This window comes from Ambystoma mexicanum, chromosome 1q (assembly GCF_040938575.1).
Source record: "Ambystoma mexicanum isolate Mex_15411 chromosome 1q, UKY_AmexF1_1, whole genome shotgun sequence".
In the NCBI taxonomy this organism is placed as follows: domain Eukaryota; kingdom Metazoa; phylum Chordata; class Amphibia; order Caudata; family Ambystomatidae; genus Ambystoma; species Ambystoma mexicanum.
In genome coordinates, this window is record NC_090922.1 from 322,556,338 (window position 1) to 322,580,572 (window position 24,235).

A 24,235-nucleotide genomic window follows, 5' to 3' on the forward strand; every position below is an offset into this window, starting at 1 on the left:
GGTCCCGGCAGGAGCAGCTGGCGCACATCAACTGGCTCAAGATGATGGCTATCTGGCTTGCTCTCAAAGCATTTCTACCTATACTTCTAAGAGGTAACAACAGAACAAAAATACAGCGGGGCTAGGATACAGAGGAAACAGAGGAGGGGTACAGATGTACATGGTGGCGGAGAGGAGAGGCGGGGACGGCAACTAGCGAAACAGGTGGCTCCGGAGGCGACCTGATGGCCTAGTTGTTGAGGAGGAGAGACTCCTTGAAGAGGTGGGTCTTGAGTTATTTTTCGGAATTTTTGGAGCAAGTATGTTGCTGACGGGAGGAGGTTCCATAGTCTTGAGGCGTAGGCAGAGAAGGATTGTTTTCTGGTCCTTTCCTTTTTGCAGCAGCAAATTTCAAGTCTGCACATTTCCTAGCTTCTGGTGGTGCGCTGTCCACCACAGATGATGAGTTTCTCTGCGAGGTAGCTGGGTGACTTGAGGGCGACTACCTTATAGGTGCTGCAGCAACACTTGCTGATTCGTGCCTGCAGTGGTAGCCAGTGAAGGTCGATGAGGGATGGGGTGATATGGTCGTATCTGCCTAGACCTTTTGATGAGGCGTGCGGCTGCGTGTAGGACACTTCTCAAGGGCACAAGGGAGGACGATGGTAGGCCTTAAACAAGGGCATTGCCCCCATCCAGATGGGAAAGGACCAGTGCTTGAACGGTGGATCTAAAGATATCCGGAGGGAGAAAGGGCTTGACTTTCCGCAGGAGGGAGAGCGGATACCAAGCTGTCTGAGTTTTCTTAATTATGTATGTCTTGAAAGAGAGGTGTTTGTTGATGTGGAACCCGAAGGACGAGAGGTCGAGTAGAACCAGGAGGCAGCGGTGACTGTCGTCAAGGAGATATTGTTTTCTTTTTCTCTCTCCCCCGCCTATTTTTCCCATTTTATATAATTTTATACTTTTCCTTCAAATGTATGAAGTGTGCTGCACAATCTAAAACACAAATAAGGCTTACACCTGACATGCTGTGGCTACCTAATTGCCCAATTTGGGAATGTCACAAACAATGTAATTGAGACTCTACTAAGAAATGTGACAACAAATCGTATACTAGCCTACAACTAATAAATAATGCAGGTTACTGTGTTCACTGAATGAACTGCAAAATCATAACCTTGAAAAGGACCAGTTGAGGTCAAAACATATGTCTTTCTTGAGGCATAAAATCGCATTAGACTTATCTCTCGCTTTTGGCTTAACTTTATGGCGTCTGAGAAATATTTTTTTTCTGAGGGTTAAATTGTACTAATGTGCTTTTCTTAATGTATTATTTTTCACAAGTGGTAGATTACTTGTGTTTAAGGATCACAGAAGTTGCACCAATAAATATGGCTGTCTTGATGTATAAAATTGGGTTTATGAAATAATATGTGACGGGGGGCCCGCCACAAAGACCCACACTGTCTCCTAAAGCCAAGTTTCAAGGGTGTTTTATTAAAATTAATTATCAGAATGGCTGGTTTATTTTCCTCTTCGGGTTGCTCAAAGCCTAATGGGCCGGGAACTCTGGCGCTAGGACCCTTTCCTCTCTCAACTTCCCAGGCCTGGGTCCCACCTCCCAGCCCCAGATGTCCCTACCTGGCTGTTAGTCACTACCGATCTGTAACACGTATCTGTTCTTCTAACTTTGACTATAGGTGTTTTCCCTAAGACGCTGGCTATTTGTCTCCCTGGAGAACTTCTAACTTTCCCTCCCCAATCGTTGGTTAGTCTCTCCGGGAATAGGGAATGGTGCCTTCTTCCACCCAGCGTCACGTTCATACCTTTTACAGCCTCTCATTCCTGACCCTTTACTATACTGAACCTTCTAACTGTTCTCCTCCCACCACGTCACTCTCCCTCCAATCTCACACTCTGCCTTTTCACCTCCACCCTTCGTTCTTACTTCCTTTCCCACTCATGTTCTTGCTACCACTTATTTCTCCAACTAGAAATTGTTTTGGGGTATAATCGTTTCTTGGTGCGCTCTGGCCGTTTGCTATTGTTGGTTGGTTAGCTGCATCAACAGCACTGGAATGTATTCCCCATAACCTCTCTTTCCAAAATGTACAGTTGATAAGGTTGTGCTGGAGAATTCCGCTTAACCAAAGATCATTTGTTCCCTTATGTCATACAGATATTTACTAATTCAATTTGCTTGTGCGCTTGATTTATTATCCTAATGACAGTCGATACGTGTTTCAACACTTGGTCATCTTCAAGGCTGTTAATTACATATTACAAAGTTATGATGTATATTTTACAACATATAATTACAAGGTTGCATTTCAAATTGCAAAAACAAATATTCAAAATAATGTTACTTAACAGTAATGAGCAGGTGTTTGGAACATGGAGGAAATAGACAAAGGTGTAGTCTCATTAAGAAGTCCACATGATTCCTACTGTGCATTACATCATTATCATAAATTGCAGTAAGTAATGCTCCTTAGTTCCTGATCCATACGTACTCAATTTTGTGAATAAGATTATATGCTTGGGTACCATTGGAGTAATTGCGTGATGCACCATATAGCCCGCGCCAGGCGGTGTTTATATAGGATTTAGTCATTGTTGTTGAGTGGTGGGCTTGTTAGTGTTATGATTAGCTGGATAGCAGATTCATTTTGTCTAGGAAACTTATAAACAATAGTGTTATATGAAAACAAGATATCATATTATTATTTCCGGGCTCTGAAACACTTGCGCACGAGCGCGTTACAAATAAAATATCATATCATATTATAACTTCAGAGAATGGTAATTAAGTTGAATTGTGAGGTCAGGCACAGTATACTCTGGCACTAAAAGTACTATTGTTGTGCCATATCCACCCAACCTCTGCGCACACGCAGCATACAGCTAGAATTTAAGCCTTGGTGCACTTCATATTGTATGTTTCTGCCCACTCACACGTTACCTCTGCTAGTTTTTACACCTTATTCTCCCAGAGGTTGATTTCATGTCATGTGCATGGGTGAAAGTGTTTGTTGTCAGCAGGGGTGCAAATAAAAAGCATGTTCTAGACCAGTTAATTTTTTTCTTAGTAATTGTTGAAAGTAGAAAGAATGTTCGTACTAAATTGTACTCTTTTTCAGAGATGACATGGCAGTCCACTTCTTCTTTCATTATGAAAATGTCTTTGATGAACACTGACAACATCTAATGTTTCTTTGCATTATTTAAACATATTTCTTGCTTGAATAATGTATGTATTGTGTAGGGTGAACAAAATGTTTATTATAATTGCACAGAGATGTGCGTTGTTTTGAAAAACTACTAATGTGCCAGTTGCAGATAAACTTCCAGCACTTTGCATGTGATAAACAAAAATAAAATGCTGTGCATCATGTGTTCTTTATTTTTCAAAATGGGATAATATGAAGAAAATATACTGTTAATGTAACTATTTTATTTCTACAGAAGAAGAAAAATAAGAAGCAAAAACATAAAAGTAAGCAAAAGAATAAAAAAGCAGAGGGAAACAGTTCAGACACATCAGAGAGTAGTGGCAATCAGAGTGAAGCAGAAGAAGCCATGGACATATCACCCCAAGAACTTCTGAGAAGGTGAGTGAATAGAAAAATACCAGACCCTCTTTGCAAAATCACATGAAAATGTAGGTATTAACCCATCAGTGTACATGTTTTGTTTCAAGTTCTGAAATAGTGGCAAAAAGTTCAACAAACTTTAAAAAATAGACTCTTGTTTTCCTCCTGAACATACATAATATCATTATTGATAAACATTTCCTTGCAATGAGGCTATTGCATAAACCCATTCCACATCAACATAAAGCCCTTAATGATCCATGCTTTTGGGCGGATTAATCAGGGGTTTCAGGAGAAACACTGTTTTACACAAAGACTTTCTAGTTGGCAGTGGGGCCCTCTGTTAAACTCTTACCACAGCCAAATAGAGGGTGATTGTGAGTCAGGAAGCGTCATCTATGCTTTGTGCCTGACGTTTTTACACCATGCCCTATGCTTCCTCAGGATACTAATAGTAGAACGTGTTTAGCAGCTGGCCCGCTTATTATCATCTTCTAGTCTTGCAATGAAGAGGAAGATTAGGCCGGCTTCAAGGCAACATGGGAAGCACACGTCTTTAAAATCTTGAGGGCAAGTTTCAAACAAACCATACGTTCAAAGGTTTGAGAAAATGTCCCTGTTTAAAAAGCCGTCTTTACAAAAAAGGTTCTGGTGTGGCCCCTGCAATCCATGTAATGGAAGCGGGGGACACCCCTGTAACTCCCAGACCCTTTATATCGTTCAAGGAGTGTGGAGGGCACCCTCGCAACCCCTGCTTCCCTTGTTCGGTATAATGGAGACACTTTTACTGGGCCACCCCAGTCTTTTCCGGCTGCTTTTTGTAAAGACTGCTTTTATACAGTGACCTTTTCACTGGATACGACATTCAAAGAGGTGTCTTCAATACACGTAGGTTTTTTTAAGGCCAAAATTGCCCATAAGCCTCCATTCAGCCAAAATAAATATCAAAACACAGCGCAAACCACCCCCTTTCAGCCTACCTATCAAGGAGGGTTTAGACGCGGTAGAGGTAGATCTTGGGCATGCAACCTCTAAAGGCACAACTGCCCAAAAACAATGACGCTCCAGTTCAGGTCCCCTCCCATGTTTCCCCAGTAGGGGGTCGAATATCACTTTACACCCAAGCATGGGAGGGGATCACTTCGGACAAGTGGGTGCTTTCCACTGTAACAAAAAAGAACTACATAAAGTTCCTATCAAAATCTCATCATCCTCCAAAACAGTGCAAGATGTCACAAGAACATCAACAAATTCTTAAAGAAGAAATCCAAGCACTTTTTCAAAAAGGAGCAGTATAACTGGTCCCTCTGATAAGGAAGGCATGGTATCAACAGTAAGACAAGTGACCACAGTTCAAGGGTGTTTATTGACCTTCAACAAGGGTATGATAAACGCCTATCCAATCTACAGATGGGAGCAAGCTACAACCATCAAATAATAATAATGCAGTCCTAGTGGAGTCCCGTCAAAATAAAAGGGCCTGTACTAAAAACCTATTGCCGATCATTACCTCTAAATACAAATAGTGCGGGGTAGTGTTTATAAAAAAGAAAGAAGTGTTCACAAAAATTATATGTCAGGATGTTCAGGCCATTGGTCTCCCTTCCCCACGTTTTCAGCACGGGACTAGGCGGTTTACTCGAGCTTAGCACACTCTGGCTTCTTCCGCACAACGACACCATTCAATTACTAGCATCAGGGCCTAATGTGCCGAAGTCTCTTAACTCCTCAAAGTCTCTTGATTCATAGGGCCTGATGTATCAAAACAAACCGTTATTTTCCTCTTACAAGTACTCAATTCAGGTGATTCACTCTTCACCCTGGATCCCCCTCAGCTGGGCTCAGATCCCTTTTATGCAACGATTGTTACTTTGGATCCCACTCTTCTGGGCTCCCCTTTTCAGTGTTTAGAGAATATTCTTTTTCTGGTGACTCGCGGTTCACCCCAGATTCCCCCCAGCCAGGCTCAGATCCTTCCTCTTACACAATGTCTCCCTCAGCCGGGTTCGGACCAATTTCATTTAGCATTAACTATCGAAGACTTATGAATCAAATGTACACAGGGTTTAGCTTGACCCAATGCAGGACTACTTCAACTTCACAATTCCTTTTTACGTTTGCCACCTCTCAGTTGGATACCTAACAGAGACCTGCGAATGAGCACCCACATGGCGCCGGACCACTCTGTTTACGGTATCTATCTTGGCTTCAAAAGTTTAGTCACTCATCTGCTGTTAGATTATATTCATGTTACTCGTCACATACGCTTCACACACTGTTTTCTTCAGATTTCCCCCTACAATATTGCCGCTTGCAACCATGGCGCTAACACAGACTGGTCTGGTATCAGTCTCCCTGACTTACCGGCTGTGCTGACTTTACTGCTGCTGCTTTGTTGTAGGAGCCAAGAACAGTACCACTGTGGCAAATGCTCCTCCCCGTTTTGGCTATCGATGAGGGAGAGCCCCGGGTAGGTCTGACGCACAATGCAGGTTTCTTCTGCTTTAATTCCAGGTTTTATGTTTCTTGTTCTCAAAGGCTCATGAAAGTAAAAAATTTCTCCGACAAGGTCATAGGCGCTTCCTCCTCGTAACTCTCTCTGGTCTTGCTGTCTTTCTCCTCGTATTAAACTTCCAACTTGGAACTGCTGCTTCCTCGTGTGTTTTGCCTTGCTCAGAGTGTGCTTTCGTGCTCAGTCTTTTATCCGTGTGGGTAAGTGTAATGGTAGTCAGGTGTGTGTAATGATCAGTAACTGCCTGACTCTGCCTAACCATTGTGTTGGGACATGTCAGGTATATGGCTCGGGTGTTAGTGCATTTTCTCTCACAGTGAGCTGTCCATGAGAAAGTGTTTGTGTCGGGGACGTGGAGGGTTGAGCCACTAAATATCCTACTTGGTAGGATGGGGTAAAAATGGGTTTGAGGGAAGGGGATACCACGTCTCACCATCCAGTGTCCCACTCCCCAAAGACCCCTCATCCAGGTGATCCTCCCTCACTGGCTCACCCCAAAGAACTGGATCCAAAAGCAATGGCTGTGTCCTATCCACCTGGATGACAGATCCCTGGGGGCTAGTGGCTGAAACACTTCCTTGTTCCCAAAAAGGATTTAACTATGCGCCCTGTGTTAGACCTTTGACCAGAAAACACGTATGTCAAACCCCAAATGTTTCGAATGACTACACTGGTAATCCTGCTAGTTAAAACAAGGGGATTACATAGCAACATTGAATATGAAAGGTGCATACATTCATTTTTCAATGTTGCCAGTTTACAGAAAATATCTCAGTTTCAAAGTCGCCACAACTCATTACCAGTTCAAAGTGCTTCCCTTTGGCATATCTGCAGCGCCAAGGGTATTCACCAAAGTACTCGCAGTGGCAGCTGTCGACCTGCACAGACAGTCTATTCCAGTGTACCCTTTTATTTTTTTATTTTTTATTTACATGCTTATAGAACGCCAAAAGCCTGCACGCATCAGGGCGCAGGACACAAAACATGCAATGAAGACAGGACTGAGACAATCTAACAGAGTTAACGGGCTATCCTAAAATCTTGGCTTAGTTATTTGAACAAGTGGGGTTTAAGGTGCTTTCTAAAAGCCAGGTAATTACATTCAAGTCGGAGGGTTAGGGGTAGCTTATTCCAATGCTTGGCTGCCAGCATTGGAAAAGCTCTGCCCGAGCCCGTAGCTCAGCTGAAAGAGGGCACTGAGATCCTACCTTGTGCTTCTGACCTCAGTGACCAATACAGGGTGCATCTTAGGATCTTTTTCTTAAGATATGCTGGCACGGAGCCATGCAGACACCTATGCACTAGAGTCAAGGATTTAAAGTGGATCCTATCTTCGATCCGAAGCCAATACAATGCTTTCCTTCCCTCAGAAATATGATCCCTTTTCTTAATCCCTTTGATTACCATAGTCCAAACGGGACAAAATGGTGGCCCTAGCAATGGTGGCAGTGTTCTTCTCACTCAGGAACGGTCGAATGGCTCTCAGTAGGTGGAGGTAATAGGAGTTGTTCTTATGTAGGTAGTTCACCTGGGCCTCTACACCCAGGGACACCACCATAATCATCCCAAGGGTTTTCAGCTGAGCGGACACTAGGATGCATGTGGCTTTAATATAGAAAGACTCATATTCTGTCTCTAGCTTAGCTCTTTTTTAAACGGTTGTCGAAGATCATAATCTCTGTCTTTTTGCTATTTAGGCACATCCAATTGCCCTCCATCCATTTTTCTATAATGCTATGTATACTGTTGAGATTTTGTCACTGTCTGTAAGATGATCACCATCGAGCTCCATCACCAACTGGGTGTCGTCGGTGTAGTTTGTGAAAAATGCGCCAACGCTTTCTAGTAATTCACACAGACATTGCATATATAGATTAAAAAGTAGGGGAGATAAACTTGCTCCCTTTGGAACCCCACAACTTATGTGGGCTGCCTTGGAAAACCTTTCCCCCCAATGAATTTTTGCCTCACGATGCATCAGAAAGGAAATCAGCCATGCCAGTGCTACCTTAGAGCACCAGGCCATTTTATTCAGGACCTGATGTAGCAATTGGTGGTCAACCAGATAAAAGGCTCCAGGAGCATCAGTAGCAGTGTCTTACCTTGTCGAGAATGCCAAGCATGAAAGTCTGCAAGTCCAGCATAGCGGTCTCCATGCTGTGTGCAGCATGGAAACCTGATTGCTGCTCATGTAAGATAGAATTGGCTTCGACTTCTTTCTGGAGTTGAGTTGTTGCAATTTTATCCAGAACCTTAAGAATGAAATTACAATTAGTAATAAAGTGCAAATTACCTGGGTCCTTAGGATCTAGGCCTGGCTTCTTAATGAGGGGACTAACAGTGACTTCCTTGGTGCATTTAGGTACTATGCCTTCTTGAAATGATGCATTAACTATTTTGGTCATAACTGGGGTGAACATTTCCTTATTTTATATAATTTTAGGAGGTGTTATGTTTTCTGAACATGAGGTGGGTTTCTTCCGAGATGGAATGGAAATTGAAACGCCCTACTTCCTCTGTCTGGGTTCCGCAACAGTTATGGGTATGTCCCTATTCGATGATTCTCTGGCCAAAATAATAGTGTCTCTGGCTTTCTGAATTGTGGCAGCAAAAGCTAAATCACAGTCCTCCTCTGTGGGGGCATATAGAGTAGATAATGCCTTAGGTTTGTCTATGAACTTAAGAATGTTAAAAAGTTTACTAGTAGAATTAGGCGCAGCTGCTATCAACTCGTTATAATAGTCTATTTTCGCTTCTCTAATGCCCTTTCTGTATCTCAGAACAATACATTTCCAATGTTCTTTGGTGGCTACTGAATGTTTTTTTTTTGCCACTTCCTGTAACGCTCACCTGATTCTCGCAGAGGCGCCGGTCTTGACTGGGCGACTACCGTATCTTCAAAGGTGATGTGTAGCACCCGGTTGGCTCTTTGGGCTGGACCTCTGTGCACTGTATGCCTGACTTCAAGAGTAAGATGTCTGCAGATAGAAAATATGGGATTAATGAGCTGGGGTTATTGGGGTGTCCCTATCTCTTTCCTTTGCTCCTCTCCTGTAGACCCCCAAAGGTTAACGCTCTCACCTTAGGTAAGTGAATGCCGAGCTCTCCATCTGCCTCGGGGCAGGGTGCTGTAACCAGTTTCTTCACTGGATAGGTAGCGCAGGCCTCTTGACTTCAGAGGACTGCTGTCCGTCGTTTACTGCACGAACGGTAAGTTTCAAGTAATTCTATTGTCTTTAAAGTCTTTAGTAATGATGTCTCTTGTTTTGCAGGGTTCCGGCGATGGCGGATGACGGGCTGAAGTGAGTTGAAGATGGAGCCCGTGTGATGAATAGAAGTGCCTGGAAGCACGTAAGTAAGCGCTTGTTGCCTGCTTCACGATGCGCTCTAACTGCCTTTTTATTTTGCAGGTACAAGTTCGGAGCGGCTGCAGGGTGCCGGAATACCCACTGGGTTAGATGTGGAAAGGAGTAATGGCACGTGAGTATTAAAGTTCCCCAATGTCTTTAAACGCACCTTGTTTTGTCTTTCAGATGCGGGATGCAGCGCCGAAGGCCTCCGGAGCATGCGAAGAGTTGGTAAGCTTTTGTCTTTCAGATGCCGGAATGCAGTGTGAAGACCTCCGGAGCGCACGAAGAGTAGGTAAGCCTTTGTCTTTCAGATGCCGGAATGCTAACCTGTTCTTTCTTGTCTTTATAGGTGTTGCTGAAGACTGGATTCAGGATGGTAAGCCTTTTTCTTTAGGCCCAGGATCCGATGCAGAAGACACGATGAGCGTTCTGCTGCAGAGGATGCAGAATAACGCAAAGCAAGATTCATCCACCGGGTGTGGTTTAAATAGCCTCCTGTAGTGCTTAGGTGTCTCCTTCCACAGCCACGCCTAGGTAAGAAAAGAGTTCCTGCTTTCCAGAAGAGTTCCAGTGTTCTGAATCTAGGGAGTGGCTCCTGCCCCACCCAACAGGAAAAGTAGTTCCAAACAGAAGAGGATCAGAGGCTCAACTGGCAGGCAAGTAAGCAGCATGGTCTGCTGCAGGTAAGTCCACCCAAGCATGGGACTGGGCATATTTATGAGCCTGGTGCCACTGGCGCCAGGACTGGGTCCAAAAGGTCCCAATTGGGACTGGTTGGCACTCGGAACCTGGGTTATGGATCTGCTTCCAAGGGAGTTGGCAAAACCCTGACCTTTTGGAAGCAGAGATCATGACACTTCCTTTCCAGGCTTCTTTTCTCTATCTTGAGCTTGATAAGCTCACCATGGAACCAATTGTGGTGGTTACTGTTTTTCCTGACCAATTTCGATTAAAGTGGTGCCAGCTGTTCCAAAAGTTGTAAAATTTGGTATTGCCGAAGCATATCCTCACAAGAGTTACCATCCTGAAAATTGTTGTGAATCTTTTTTTAGGCAATGTTCCAATTGAGCAGACCCTAGGTTCTTAATGTTTCTGCTTGAACCTTTTCCTGGGGATTATTAGCTTTTTTTGGAAGGTCATTCAGATGTACCTGAAAAGAGACCATAAAATGGTCAGACCAGATACAGGGCAAAGTTACAATCTTCTGAATGTTGAGATTTTGCGTTACAATCCAATCTAATTGGTTTCCCGTGGCAGTTGTTGGTTCGTTATTTATGACTATGAAATCCATATTGTTCATGGTTTTTTCAAGAAGAAGAGCTTGCTTATCCAACGGATTCCCTCGCCGCCTATTACAATCACCTACTAGCAGTGTGGCTGTATTTGTGGACTTCAAGTTATTTATCTGCTGTGTTAATTCATTGCAGAAATCTGAAATAAGGGAGGGTGGTCTTTATGTAACAATGAAGTTAATCCATTCAGTCTGTGTGGGGGTAAATTTAAGATGGAGTGATTCACATTCACTACAGGCAACGGTAGCCTTAAACAGGTTGATTGAGTCTCTAGCTATTACTGCGACTCCACCCCCGATCCCGCTATCTCTGTTCTTATTATGAATTATAAACCCTTCTGGCACTGCTTTATCACATACTGGGCCTATAAGATCTTGGAACCAGGTCTCCGTGAGAAACAGGATATCGAGCTTCTCCTCCAAAATGAGGTCATGTATGTTTAGGGCATGTTTACTTAATGAACAGGTATTCAGGAGACACATGTTTCAGCTTGGGTGTAGGATGAACTAAAATTTTTGTATTCACCTTGGCCGCTTCTTGCTCAGGGGCTAGTTTTATGGGTGGGTTGTACATCTTGCTTTCCCTATCTATTGGGGCTGTTTTTTGAGCAGTGGCAGCGCCATGGCCACCATAGGAACTATTGGTTGTATCTACGACTTTGACTTCCACCAGTAGCGGTCCCTGCGGGATAGCAATAGCACAATCCGGCATCTGAAGCGCAAATTTGTCCGTAGTCACCGTCGGCACCTTGATGCCATTGCCATCATCTAACACTCCAGGCAATGCGCCTGCTTCCCCCGTGCCTCTATTACTAGGGGCGGGCATTTTAGGAACCCAGATTGCATCATTACCTGAATTATTTACAGCAGAACTCTTTGCAACATGTTCAGTCCATTGGACTGCAAATTGTGTTCTAACCATACTAGGGAACCAAGCAAATGACTGTCCTCTGCCCTTAGCGATGGCCTCAAGAACTTCTTTAATACCCATATGGGCACAAAATATGAGAGCACTTACCGCACTACCACGTCTAGCCACGGACTGCCACAGACTGGCTTAACCCGTCCGCATTAGCGCAGGGTTTGTATGAAAATGCGCGCAATGGACAGAACACAAGGGATTTGTAGCTCTATGTAAAGAGGAAAGCGTGCATGCAGAGGAGAGTCTCTGTTTTAAGTCGCACAAGGAAATGCAGCAATTAGATGGAGAACGAACAGTGTCTGCCAATTCTCAGGACAATGATAGTGCAAAATATAATATTAAGAACTGCAATTGGTTAAAAAGATGGCGCCGCTTTAAAATCACAATTAACAGTCTATAAAATCGTAAAATGAGCAAAGATACTAACAATATGCAATCTGAAAATAGCAATCTGCCCCCAGGGAGCCCTTCTTATACTAACCTTATCTCTACAAGTGGCTAATAACAGGAAAGACACCTCAGGAGAGTCATCAGAACAGGCAAGAGTTTATCGACCTGCTTTTCGAACGAGGCTTCTCAATCAACGAGAAGAAATAAAGTCTTGTTCCGAGTCAACCAAAACATTTTCTTGGGGCACAAATCCAGAGGAAAGATGCCTTCATCTTGCCCTCCAATGAGAGGTCACAATTCCATTTGTCAGATAACCGTACAGAAGGCCATGTGCCTACTAGGGATGATGGCCTCCTTCATTTATATAGTACCTGAGCCTGGCTGCGCATGCGTCCTATGCAAGAGTGGCTAGCGAATGATCACAAGCAAGAGTTCAGTGGGACGATCTAGTGGTATTTTTGCAGAACTTAGTTAATTCTCTGCAGTGGTGGACAAGGGAGAACCTTCTGCAAGGGAAATCATTCACCACCCCTGCAGTTCAAGCTACTCTTACCACAGACTCATCACTGTCAGGATGTGGAACACATCTCCTCAACCACATTGCGCACACTCACAAAGAAACACATCAACTTGTTAGAGTTGTTAGCTTTGTTCAAAGCCCTCCAAGCTTTTCAACACCCAATTCAAGGGAAAACAGTCCTAGTCCTAACAGACAGTACAACAGCCATGTTTTACATAAACATGCATGTCGTCTCCAAGTCTGTGCAGACTGGCACAGAACATGTGGAACTGTGCACTAAAACACAACATGTTCCTCCTATCCTAACACGTTCCAGGGGAACACAACTGTTAAGCCGATGTCATAAGCAGAGACTTACAGCTTCCATCAGAACACGAATGGCAGTTGCACAGGCATTCTATACAATGTCTTCTTAAACTTGGGTCAACCAGACATATATTTATTTGCAATCCAGCACAACACACAATGTCCAGACTACGCGTCTAGCTAACCCCAAACAGGTTCCAAGGGGAACGTTCTGTGGAGTAACCGGTAAGGGAGAATTGCTTACGCTTTTCCCCCCAACACCACTTCTCAACAAGATCATCCACAAGATGCGCCAAGAATAAGTCAACCTCATTCGAATAGCTCCAATGTAGGCACGTCAACCATAGTACTCAAACATACTCAATATCCCTTTGTTCACCAGTGAAATGTCCGTGCCCATAAAACATGCTGTCCCAACATCAGAAAACAGTATATCATCCGTACCCTCAACCTCTGAACCTGGCAGCTTGGCTCCTGAGGTCATAGAGTTTGGTCATCTAAATTTACCACAAATATGTATGGAGATCCTCAAGGAGGCACGCAACAGACCTTGCTACTGCAATAAATGGAAAGAGTGTTGTCTGGTGCAAAGCTCAAGACATCAATCCAATTGATTGCTCTCCCTAACACATTGTTTTATATTTTCTTTACCTTGTACACACATGGTTAGTTTTCAACTCTCTTAAAGTCCACTCAGCTGCTCTATCTGCATACACCACCTCTCACCAAAGGTTTCTTGGTGGAAAGTGCCAGTAGTTAAAGCATTCATGGAACGAGTTAAAAGGGTAAACCACCTTATTTCAAACCCAACTTCTGTTTGGGATTTACATGTTATGCTTTCAAAGCTCATGGGTCTCCCTTTTGAGCCAATGCATAAAATCAGTTTTAAACACCTCACTTACAAGGCTGTTTTTCTTGTTGCCAGTACATCCATCAGAAGGGTCAGTGAATTACAAGCACTCTCAATTCAAGATCCCTTTATTAACATCCATAAAGACAAAGTGGTGCTAAGAACACACCCATGTTTTTCACTTAAATTTATTTCAAAGTTCCATGTTAACCAGTCCATACAACTTTCAACTTTCTTCAAAAACCCAACCAGTTCGGCAGAAAAAAGCCTCCATACGTTAGATGTAAGGAGAGCTGTTATGTATTACCTCAACAAAACAAAGCCAATCAGAAAAACAGATCAATTCTTTGTGTCCATAGCAACTGGTAGAGAAGGGGAACCTGTCTCTAAGTCAGCTATCTCAAAGTGGATTGTCAAATGCATTCAACTGTGCTACTCCCTTTCTAACAAAACTCTGACATTCACACCCAGAGCACACTCTACACGTGCCACAGGGACTACCTTAGCTTTTATTGCAAATGTTCCTTTAGGTGCCATTTCCAAAGCAGCTACTTGGATTTCCATCCATACTTTTACACAGCATTCTGGTCTGGCTACTCATTCCAAACAAGATTCCCAGGCAGTATTAAAACATCTATTTGCTGCTGTACCTTCAAACATCCCACCACCTTCTCCAGGTACTGCTCGCTAGTCTATGCAAAGCATGTTATTATAAGCAGATCCACTAGCCTCGGAAGGCATGCATTACTCACTGTAATCTGATTTCTGATGCTTGTATGTGTTTAGATTCACATGCACCCACCTTGCCTCCCCTCTTGGAGTTGAAGGTACATAGACATCAAATACCTTGCACTTCCTCTTAGGTACTCACACAGACACATCATGCTGCCTCATGTGAGAAATAAAAACAAACTGAGGGATTTCGATGTGTGAAGGACCATGAGTGCTACGTATGTCACACTATGGATAGTACTACAAACGCGCACAGTCGACGTCCCTTTTTGACTTTCGAAAACAAGTCATGCAATACTCTGCACATATCACTAGATGTCGGCCTATGCAAAGCATGTGAATCTAAGCAGATACAAGCATCAGAAATATGATTACAGTAAGTAATGTATGATATATATATATTTTTGAGGCTTGTGGATCTACTTAGATCGCATTCTATGCATAGGCCGGCCGACATCTGGTGGTAGTTGCAGAGTATTACATTATTTGTTTTTGAAACTCGAAAAGGACGTTGACTGGGTGTGTCGGTAATACTACCCCTAGTGTGGCGTCCACTGTACCCATGGTCCTTCACGTGTCAAGGTCCCGCAGATTATTTTTTTCCCCTATCATAGTCGGACGCAAGTTGCAGAGTTCCTTCTTTCTGCCTTACGCCTTTAATTATACAAGTTTAAATGGAGACTTCTTTCTTTCCTTTCGACGGCCGTACCACTGCAAGATCTTCGGCATCGGCTTTCAAGGATGGATTAATCAACGACGACTACTTGTACCATCTCGACAAACTTCGAATGCAGTCTACCTAGGCCATAACGTGCCTCGGCCCTTCACAGTAGGAGAGTGGGGGGAGGTCATACATTTCTTTCTTTTAGAGAATGCCTATTTCCCTATTCTTCCTTTTCTATCGCTGGTGTGCCATCTTTCCGTATTATGGAAAACACGCCCTTTAAATGTTGCCCATCCTATAACAGGAAGTTTCCCTGGATGGACTCACACAAGGTGTGGAACCTCTGTCTCCCCAGGGACCACCCCGAAAAACATTGCAAGTTTTGCAAACTATTTTGGCCCTAGACATTAAAGAACCGTAAAACAAAGCACTGGGCCCATCCCGCCATGCAGGCTGAAGCCGCTATAGATGCGGAGGGGGTGTCCAGCGATGTCTTTGTCCTAAGTGGCACCATGGGCTATCGGGACGAGCCCCTGACTCCATCAGGTAGGCCGGCGGTTCTGCTCAAGCACCCACACTGCGTGCCAAACAAAGCACACCCCCCACGGCCGACAGTCGACCGCCTCGTCGACCGTTGAGGCACATGCGGTGTCGAGGGGAAGGTCCTCAAAATCCCTGTCCTCTGGGCCATCGCGCTCTCTGTTAAGACGGATTTCTGAACTCTGTACTGGAGGCGCAGAGGTTCAGAAGGCCAACCTAATTACTTGGAACAGGGTAACCTCTGGACAAGCCAGACCAATCAGGGTAGCGATCGCGGCGGTCAAGACTAGGTCTCAAGAGGGGTGAGGGTGACTGAAAGCCCGCAATGAGCACACAAACAAGGACACTTACAAATTACTCCAAACAGGTGTTATATTAAAAATATATACACATTTATTCCAATGCCTTTGCAACAATGACCGTAGCGAGAAATCACAATAAAACTCTAGTAAACCAACACATACCAAACCAATACAATATATATACAAATACAAACGAGTCTAAAGCGTTAAATGCACGAAATGTGTAGTCCACCTAGAAGGGGAGGAAAACAGGCAGTGCGAAATAATGATTAGACCCAGTCCGCCTTCAGAGGCACCTAACTAAAAGGAAGTCCAAGCCCTACGGAGAGTGGAGCCTTGTTCTCAAAAGTACCTGCACACGCTGGTGCCAACGGGCAAAAAGGGGAGTCTCTTCGAGGGAATCAGGCAGTTCAGTTTGGTGCACAAATGAAGAAGAACAGAGTTCCGCGACTCAAGCGCAGCCTCCACTGTGGGCAGAAGCAGAGCGCGAGTACGGAAAGGCGTGCTGTTTGACACAGCGGGGAAAAGCTATGGGCTCCTACAGGAGGGCGACCAGTTCCTAGCTATGCTGCTCACCGGTCCCCGATGCAAGCAGACCCAGGCTTCTCCGCGTCAGTTTCAGTGCTGGCAGGTTCAGGGGAGAAGGGGACGTCTCATCGTCGTGTAGATTCTGCAGCAACAGAGTTGAGTTAAAGATGTCCCAAACAAAGTGAACCCGCACAGTTTGTTACCACAGCAGGGCAACGGAGCGGCCGTGGGTATCTCAGCCAAATGTACACTACTCACTTCAGACCTGGGAATGCCAAGTGTACGAATCGTGTGGGAGTGACAAGGACTCGAAATACAACACAACCTGGCGGCGGTTACAGAGCAAGACTCCTGGGTAGGCTGGTCAGTCTGCTGGATGGCCCAGAGACACTTCCGAAGGCTTACGTGCAGGAGATGGTGAAGATGCCGAGAATAGCTGTCCCCGCTATTCCAAGGGTCGAAGTGCCAGTACAGGCCTTCTGGCTCGATCAGAGGTAGAAAGGGTTTCACAAAGCGACAGCAGTGCAGAGGAGCAGTCCTTCAGCGGGTCACCAGCGATTCCTCGGTTCAGCCTCGTGGTTGCAGGATACTTGGCTCCTGTATTCCTTTGTTCGTGAGAACTCAGGAGATCGACATGGTAGTGGCGTTTCCAGCCCCCTCTTATCCACGGTTCCCTTCGCGCCAAAATGGAGGGGACCCAATGGGAGATCCGCTCATCAAACACTCACACCATACGTGGACCTATCACGGACCACGGTGGTCCCAGGCATTTCACACCACACTAGACTCTCTGGCACCCAGGATGTGTATTGGGACCAGACATCCCAGCCCACATCCTGGAGGCACACACAAGGCCTGTAGAAGCCCGCAAAAGCATCTGTTTCGCGAAAAGTACATGCCCAAATAAGGAAGGCCCCGGGTCGGCTCAACCTGGGGAAGGTGAAGGGGGCAAGACGGTCAGCGGACAGGACAAAGAGCCTTGTGGTCTGGTCATTTTGGGAGCCAGACCACCATTTTGGGCTAAGCGCGAGAAACGCGCTTAAAACGCCAAAAGGAGCTCGAAAACACAAGAAACTATCGCTGCCACCATTCCCATCCGTGATTCACTTGCACCGATCATTTACAACCCAAACAGAGTATCTAGGGCCCGTAGAAGGCTAGCGACCCAAGATAGCAGTAACTTAGCTAACAGTGCCCTCTTGTGTCATGTTGCACGAAAGCTGCAACATGATAAAGAAACTACGGAAAACAGCGTTTCCCGGTACTGACTGTCTTAAGGGCATGTCAGTTTCCCCGTAAGAATGGAGCGAAAGCCCAGAGGAGTGCGGCAGAAGGCTGCACTTCTCTGGCAAAGTCTAGATCATGGTGAAAACAACAGCAAAAAGTTTAGGGGTTGCCACATGGAAGGAAAATTACCCACAATTAAGAAATCTTTCCTAACACTCGCCCCTCCCAGACTATGGACAGGGGGAACTAATCCACCCCTGGATGAGTCTCTTGTTCAGGTCGGTTAAACATTCTGGACAACCCATCAGCATTGCTATGTTGGACACCTGGCCTATGCTCAATAGTGAAGTCGAAGCCTTGTAGACTTATGGACCACCTAAGCAACTTTGGATTCTCTCCCTTCAGGTTCATTGGCCACTTTAAGGGCTTATGGTCAGTTTGCACAGTGAAGTGGGTCCCATAGAGGTAGGGCCTCAGCTTCCGTAGGGCCCACACAACCACAACAGAGAAACATTCTTTCGAAGGGATTGTGTCCTCCGACGTATTCCTTATCTTAAATATCTCCTTCCAGCTTTGCTGGCCTCGGAAATTTTTTCTCTAGAGGGCGCTGCGCGTCGACGCCCGCCCAGTCGATGTCCCTCGACAGCCGCCGTATCGACGTCGACGTCATCCTGCCTATAAAGGCCGCGCGCAGCGTCCGTTGCTCAGTTCCGTTTTTCCGCGCTTACTCAGTGCCTCAGAATATCGTTGCTCAGTTTCGTAGAGAATTTATCCTATTTACCTCGAGATATTCGATCCATACTCGATGGCTTCCTCGTCGGAACCGACAACCCCTCGGTCCGGCTTCAAAAAATGCCGAGACTGTGGGAAGTCTCTCACAGAGTTTGTCTGTGGTGTTTGGGAGCTGAACACCATTGTTCGGAGTGCAAGGACTGTATGTCCATGACAGCTAAGGCCCTGAAGGAGCGTAGGGGGAAGCTGGAGAAAGGTAAGACTTCAAACCTTTTTCTTCCTCGACGAAGTCGAGACATTCGTCTCCTCGTCACCATTTGCGCTCCAGGTCTCGGAGTGGGTCCCATCACTCCTCGAGATCGAAGCACTCGAAGAGGAGACGTCGAAGATCCCCTTCTTCGTCCTCCTCTTCCTCTGTTTCTCCTAAGAGAATCCCTTGCCCCACGAAACATTATTCCCGGGCTGAATGGGAGGAATTCCGCAACAATATGATGAGCGTCTTCGAGAAAGCGGCCTCGACCCCCTCGAAGACTGCCGAGAGCGATGCTCTGGTCGAAAGACCCGAAGGTCAAAAACGCAGCGAGTCGCAGTACCCGGCGAAGGAAGCTTCTCGAGCGCGTCACGAACCCTCGAGTAAAGCTATGACCTCGAAACCTTCTTCGAAGGTTCCGTCGACGAAGGTTCCGTCGACGCCGAGGTCGGTGTCTTCGACGCCGTTGTCGAAGGGACCTTCGACACACGGGTCTGTTGACTCGACGCCATCTTCGACACCGGCGTCGACGCCAAGGAAAGTCACGGTTGCGACGCACTCAGTGGCTATCCCCAGGTCCTCGATGACGATGGTGTCGAGATTGTCGACTTCCTCGAGCAGAATCCCAATTCTATCGAGGTCCTCGAGGCTTCCGCCTTTGTTTTCGATGCCATGCCCGAAGCCTTCGACGTCGGCGTCGACGACATCAATGTTTTCGAGGCCAATTACAACAAGTTTGGCACCCTCTGCCTTGGAGATGGGTTTCACACCCTTTGTGAGTTCAGAACAATTGAGAACTATGTCCTCAATTATGGAAGAGGGAGAACTATCTGAACAGGAAGACACATTTGAGTTGCAGGGACCTGCAACCCCAGTTCAAGAGGAGTTATCCTCAGAAGAACGCAGGTTAAAGGATCTCCATGATTCCTTACATGAGGCAAGTGGGTTAGACACTTCCCCTGAGGTGGAGTTCGCTAGGCCAGACCCAGGGGAGCATGCTGAAACCCCCTATAGAGCCTTAATGGCCAGGATCACAGAATTTATGGGGTGGTCAACACCTTCACAGGCTTTCCAACAAGATGACCTCACGGATATTCTTGATAAAGGTCCACAGGAGGATCCTGTAGTGCCCTTTCATAAAGCTCTTCAGATGAAAATCATGACGAACTGGGAAACCCCAGATGTCATCCCGGCAGTAAATAAAAAACTGTCTACTAAATACAGGGTATCTTCTGCAGACCCGGAGTTTTTGTCAAAACACCCATCCCCAGAAAGTCTGGTGGTACAGGCAGCATCTTCTACTGATGTCAAGACTGCTTACCCTACCGTCCCACAGGACAGGGACGATAAGAAATATGATGCTATGGCAAAGAAAGTTTTTTCGGCATGTAGCATGGCGTTAAAATCTGTTAATGCTACTTGCACCCTTGCTAGATTCAGCCATACACTTTGGGAGTGTGCTTCTACAGCGGCTGACTGCATCCCGGAGGGAGAAGAAAGGGAGGCGTTCCTAAATATCATACAGGACGGTAAAGACGCCATGTGCGAATCCCTCCAGACGGGCATTGATTCGGCTGACAGTATCAGCAGAGCAATGGCGGCAAGTACAACAACCAGGAGATTCGCTTGGTTGAGAAAGTCTGGTTTTGCCCCAGATGTGCAAGCCAGGCTCTTGAACATGCCATTCGATGGCTCTTCTTTGTTTGGGAAAAAGGCGGATGACAGTTTAGAAAAACTGCAAACATGAAAGGCAGCAGCAAAATCCCTAGGCGCTGCAATCCGTCAGACACCTTTTCGTCCCACAGGAACCTCTGCGAGGGGCAAGTCCTTTCGCTCCTACTCCGCATTCGGAAGAGGTAGAGGACGACCGGCTCAAAGAGGACAAAGAAGAACTACCCGAGGTGGACGGGGTAGATATTCAAAAGCCGCAGCAACAGCAGGTGCCTCTTTACCATCGGCATCTGCATCAGCCGCCCCAAAACCACTCTGAGGACTTCCCTCACAAGACACCTGTAGGAGGCAGGTTAACTCAACATCTGGCAGAATGGCAGGCTATCACGTCAGATGCTTGGGCATTGGAAACAGTTGCCTAAGGTTACTGCCTGCCTCTCCTACGCATACCTCAGTCATCCACCGGGGATCAGCTCTCAGAAAGCTCCAGATCCGCTCCTCTTGCAGGAAATTTTAGACCTGCTAGAGAAAGGTGCCATAGAACCGGTACCTGTAGCGGAGAGAAACAAGGGCTGGTACTCCCCTTACTTTCTCATTCCAAAGAAAGACGGAGGACTGAGACCCATCTTGGACTTGCAAGAATTGAACAAATTCCTCAGGAAAGACAAATTCAAGATGGTAACTCTTTCTCAGATCCTTCAGGCCCTTCAGTTCCAGGACTGGTTGGTATCTCTGTACCTTCAGGACGCTTATTTCATGTGCCTATCCATCTCAAGCACAGGAAATACCTGAGGTTCGCAATTGGCAACTCTCATAATCAATTTCGAGTGCTGCCATTTGGGCTGACCTCCGCCCCGAGGGTCTTCACCAAGTTAATGTCGGTAGTGGCTGCAAGTCTAAGGAGGGAAGGGATTCACGTCTACCCCTACCTGGACGATTGGTTGATCAGGGCTGTATCTTCGGAACAAGCTCAGATCCAGCTAAATCACGTTTGCCACTCCCTTCACAGACTGGGCTTCTCCCTCAATTTAAAGAAGTCACAAATGATACCATCGCAGAGACTCCAGTTCATCGGAGCGATCCTGGACACTTCCCAGGGAAAAGCCTCGCCACCAGAGGTGAGGGCTCAAGATATTCTACAGATGGTTACCAAGATCCAAAATGCCCAACGTCTCCCAGCCTTCGACTTTTTGAGGTTGCTAGGCCTCATGGCATCCTGCATTTTCCTAGTGCCAGAGGCTCGCCTGAGAATGAGATCCCTCCAGTGGGCACTGAGGACTCAGTGGTCACAATTCTCAGGAAGAATGACAGATCTTCTTCAGGTTCCCGACAGGGTGGCTCGAGACCTTCAGTGGTGGGCCTGTCAGGAGAACATTCTGAAAGGAGAACAGTTTTGGCAACCCTGGCCGGAGATAACAGTAATCACGGATGCCTCACTCACGGGGTGGGGAGCCCACGCCAACGACTTGACCATCAGCGGTCGTTGGTCTCCATCGGAGTCCAGACTACATATCAACCTGTTAGAGCTTAGGGCCATCAGACTTGCGCTGAAGGCGTTCCTGCCAGCTGTACAAGCGAAGAATGTCCTGATAATGACAGACAACACAGTGGCCATGCATTACCTCAACAAAAGAGGAGGCTTATGATCACTACCCCTGTGCAGAGAGGCGATGCAGCTCTGGTTTTGGGCAATCCAAGAAGGAATCTCTCTATCGGCAGTTCACCTAGCTGGAGAGAAGAACTTGACAGCGGACACTCTGAGCAGGCAGAGCACAGTCTCCCACGAGTGGGAACTAGCTCAGGAAGTCCTTCAAGAGATCTTCGCCCTTTGGGGAACCCCTCAGGTGGATCTGTTCGCCACCAGTGTCAACAGGAAGTGCGATCTGTTCTGTTCAAGGGAATTTCCCCCGAGAGGAGCTCTGGCAGACGCGTTCATAGTGGACTGGGAGTTTCCGCTTCTGTACGCGTTCCCACCGGTCCCTGTCATTCCTCAAATGATCAGGAGGTTGAGAAGATTCCGGAAAACCATGATCCTAATTGCCCCGGATTGGGCCAGGAGAACGTGGTAACCGGACCTTCTAGACTTGTCCATCTGCCCTCCAATTCGACTTCCACTCAGAGAGAATCTACTCTCACAGAAGGGAGGTCAGGTTCTCCATCCAGACATCAAAACCCTCAACCTTCACGCTTGGCTTCTGAAAGGCTGAGGTACAAGGATTGGGACCTCCCTGATGATGTTATGGAGGTGTTGCTTTCGGCAAGGAGGCCAGCAACAAAGTCTTTATACCGCTGCCGTTGGAACAGATTTTGCAGCTGGTGTAGAGAAAAGAATATCGACCCCTTTTCATGTGGTACACCAATGGTTTTGTCCTTCCTACTCTATTTGGCGAATTCAGGCTTTCAAGTTGGCACCATTAAGGGCTATCTCGCAGCGCTATCCATCTTTAAGCGCACTGCGGAAGAACCATCCTATTTCAAGTTACCCTTGGTAATACAGTTTCTAAAGGGGTTAACTAATGTTTATCCCCCAAGACCATTCCAGGTCCCCCTATGGGATTTAAACTTAGTCCTAACTTTCCTGATGGGCACACCTTTCGAACCACTCCATTCTTGTTCGTTAAGATTTCTTACCCTTAAAACTGTTTTATTAATAGCACTTACATCTGCTAGAAGGGTGAGCGAGTTACAAGCTCTTTCTTGTAAACCCCCTCATACAATCTTTCACAAAGACAAAGTTGTCCTGCAAGTGAAGCCTAATTTCCTCCCAAAGGTGGTTTCTGAATTCCATATCACTCCGAAGATTACCCTGCCATCTTTCTATCCTCCTCCTCATCCGGGAAAAGAGGAAGAGAGGTTACACAGGCTAGACCCTAGAAGGGCTTTAAGTTTTTACATCAGTAGACTGGCTAGGATAAGACAGGCAGACCAGCTGTTTGTAGGCTACGCAGGTCACAAGCTGGGGTTACCGATAACTAAGCAGACCATTTCCAGATGGATCATTCTAGCCATTTTGGAATGCTATAAACTGGCAGGAAAAGAGCCCCCTCAAAATCTTAGGGCTCATTCGACCAGAGGTATTGCAGCTTCATCGGCCCTCAAAAGAGGAGTGCCGGTGAAAGACATATGTGCGGCTGCCACATGGTCGTCCGCCCATACCTTTACACGATTTTACAACTTGGATTCCTCCTCCAGTCAATAGACTAGGTTTGGAAGGGCATTATTGCACTCTATTCATCAATAAAAGGAAGCATGAAGTCAGTACTCCCACCTCCAATAACAGAATACTGCTATGGGAGCCTATCTAAGATAAGGAATACGTCAGAGGACACAATCCCTTCGAAGAACAAGTTACTTCTTACCTTGTAACGTTCTTTCGATGGGATGTTCCTCCGACGTATTCCTTATCGACCCTCCCATCCATCCCCGCAGTACTACTTCCCTTGTTGTTGCAGCTTACGCTCCTTCAGGGTGATTAGTCTAGTCCAGACAGAAAAACTGTGGGCTACAAAACGGAACTGAGCAACGGACGCTGCACGCGGCCTTTATAGGCAGGATGACGTCGATACGGCGGCTGTCGAGGGACATCGACTCGGAGGACGTCGACGCGCAGCGCCCTCTAGAGAAAAATTTTCCGAGGCCAGCAAAGCTGGAAGTAGATATCTAAGATAAGGAATACGTCGGAGGAACATCCCATCGAAAGAACGTTACAAGGTAAGAAGTAACTTGTTCTTCTCCAGCATGGGTCTGGCATGGATTCACATGCAAACCCTCCCTCCTACCCCTCTGCGGCTCTTCACTTGGTCATACTGCCCCTTTACGTGCTACCAAATCTGAGGATGGCTGCCAGGGGCGGGGCTTAGGGAGAGTGCAGTC

General features: G+C 46.2%; 1 protein-coding gene across 2 annotated transcripts in view; it reads left to right on the plus strand.

Moving 5' to 3' along the window:
- The window catches only part of GPATCH1 (G-patch domain containing 1), a 952,962-nt gene that overhangs the window by 924,907 nt on the left and 3,820 nt on the right, over positions 1-24,235 (plus strand). The window contains exons 19-20 of one of the 2 annotated variants that reach the window (XM_069639172.1): positions 3,448-3,593; positions 5,977-6,045. In XM_069639172.1, coding sequence (XP_069495273.1) covers positions 3,448-3,593; positions 5,977-6,045 — 215 coding nt within the window. The remainder of the gene's footprint in view (positions 1-3,447; positions 3,594-5,976; positions 6,046-24,235) is intronic. The other variant, XM_069639180.1, reaches the window with a different exon arrangement.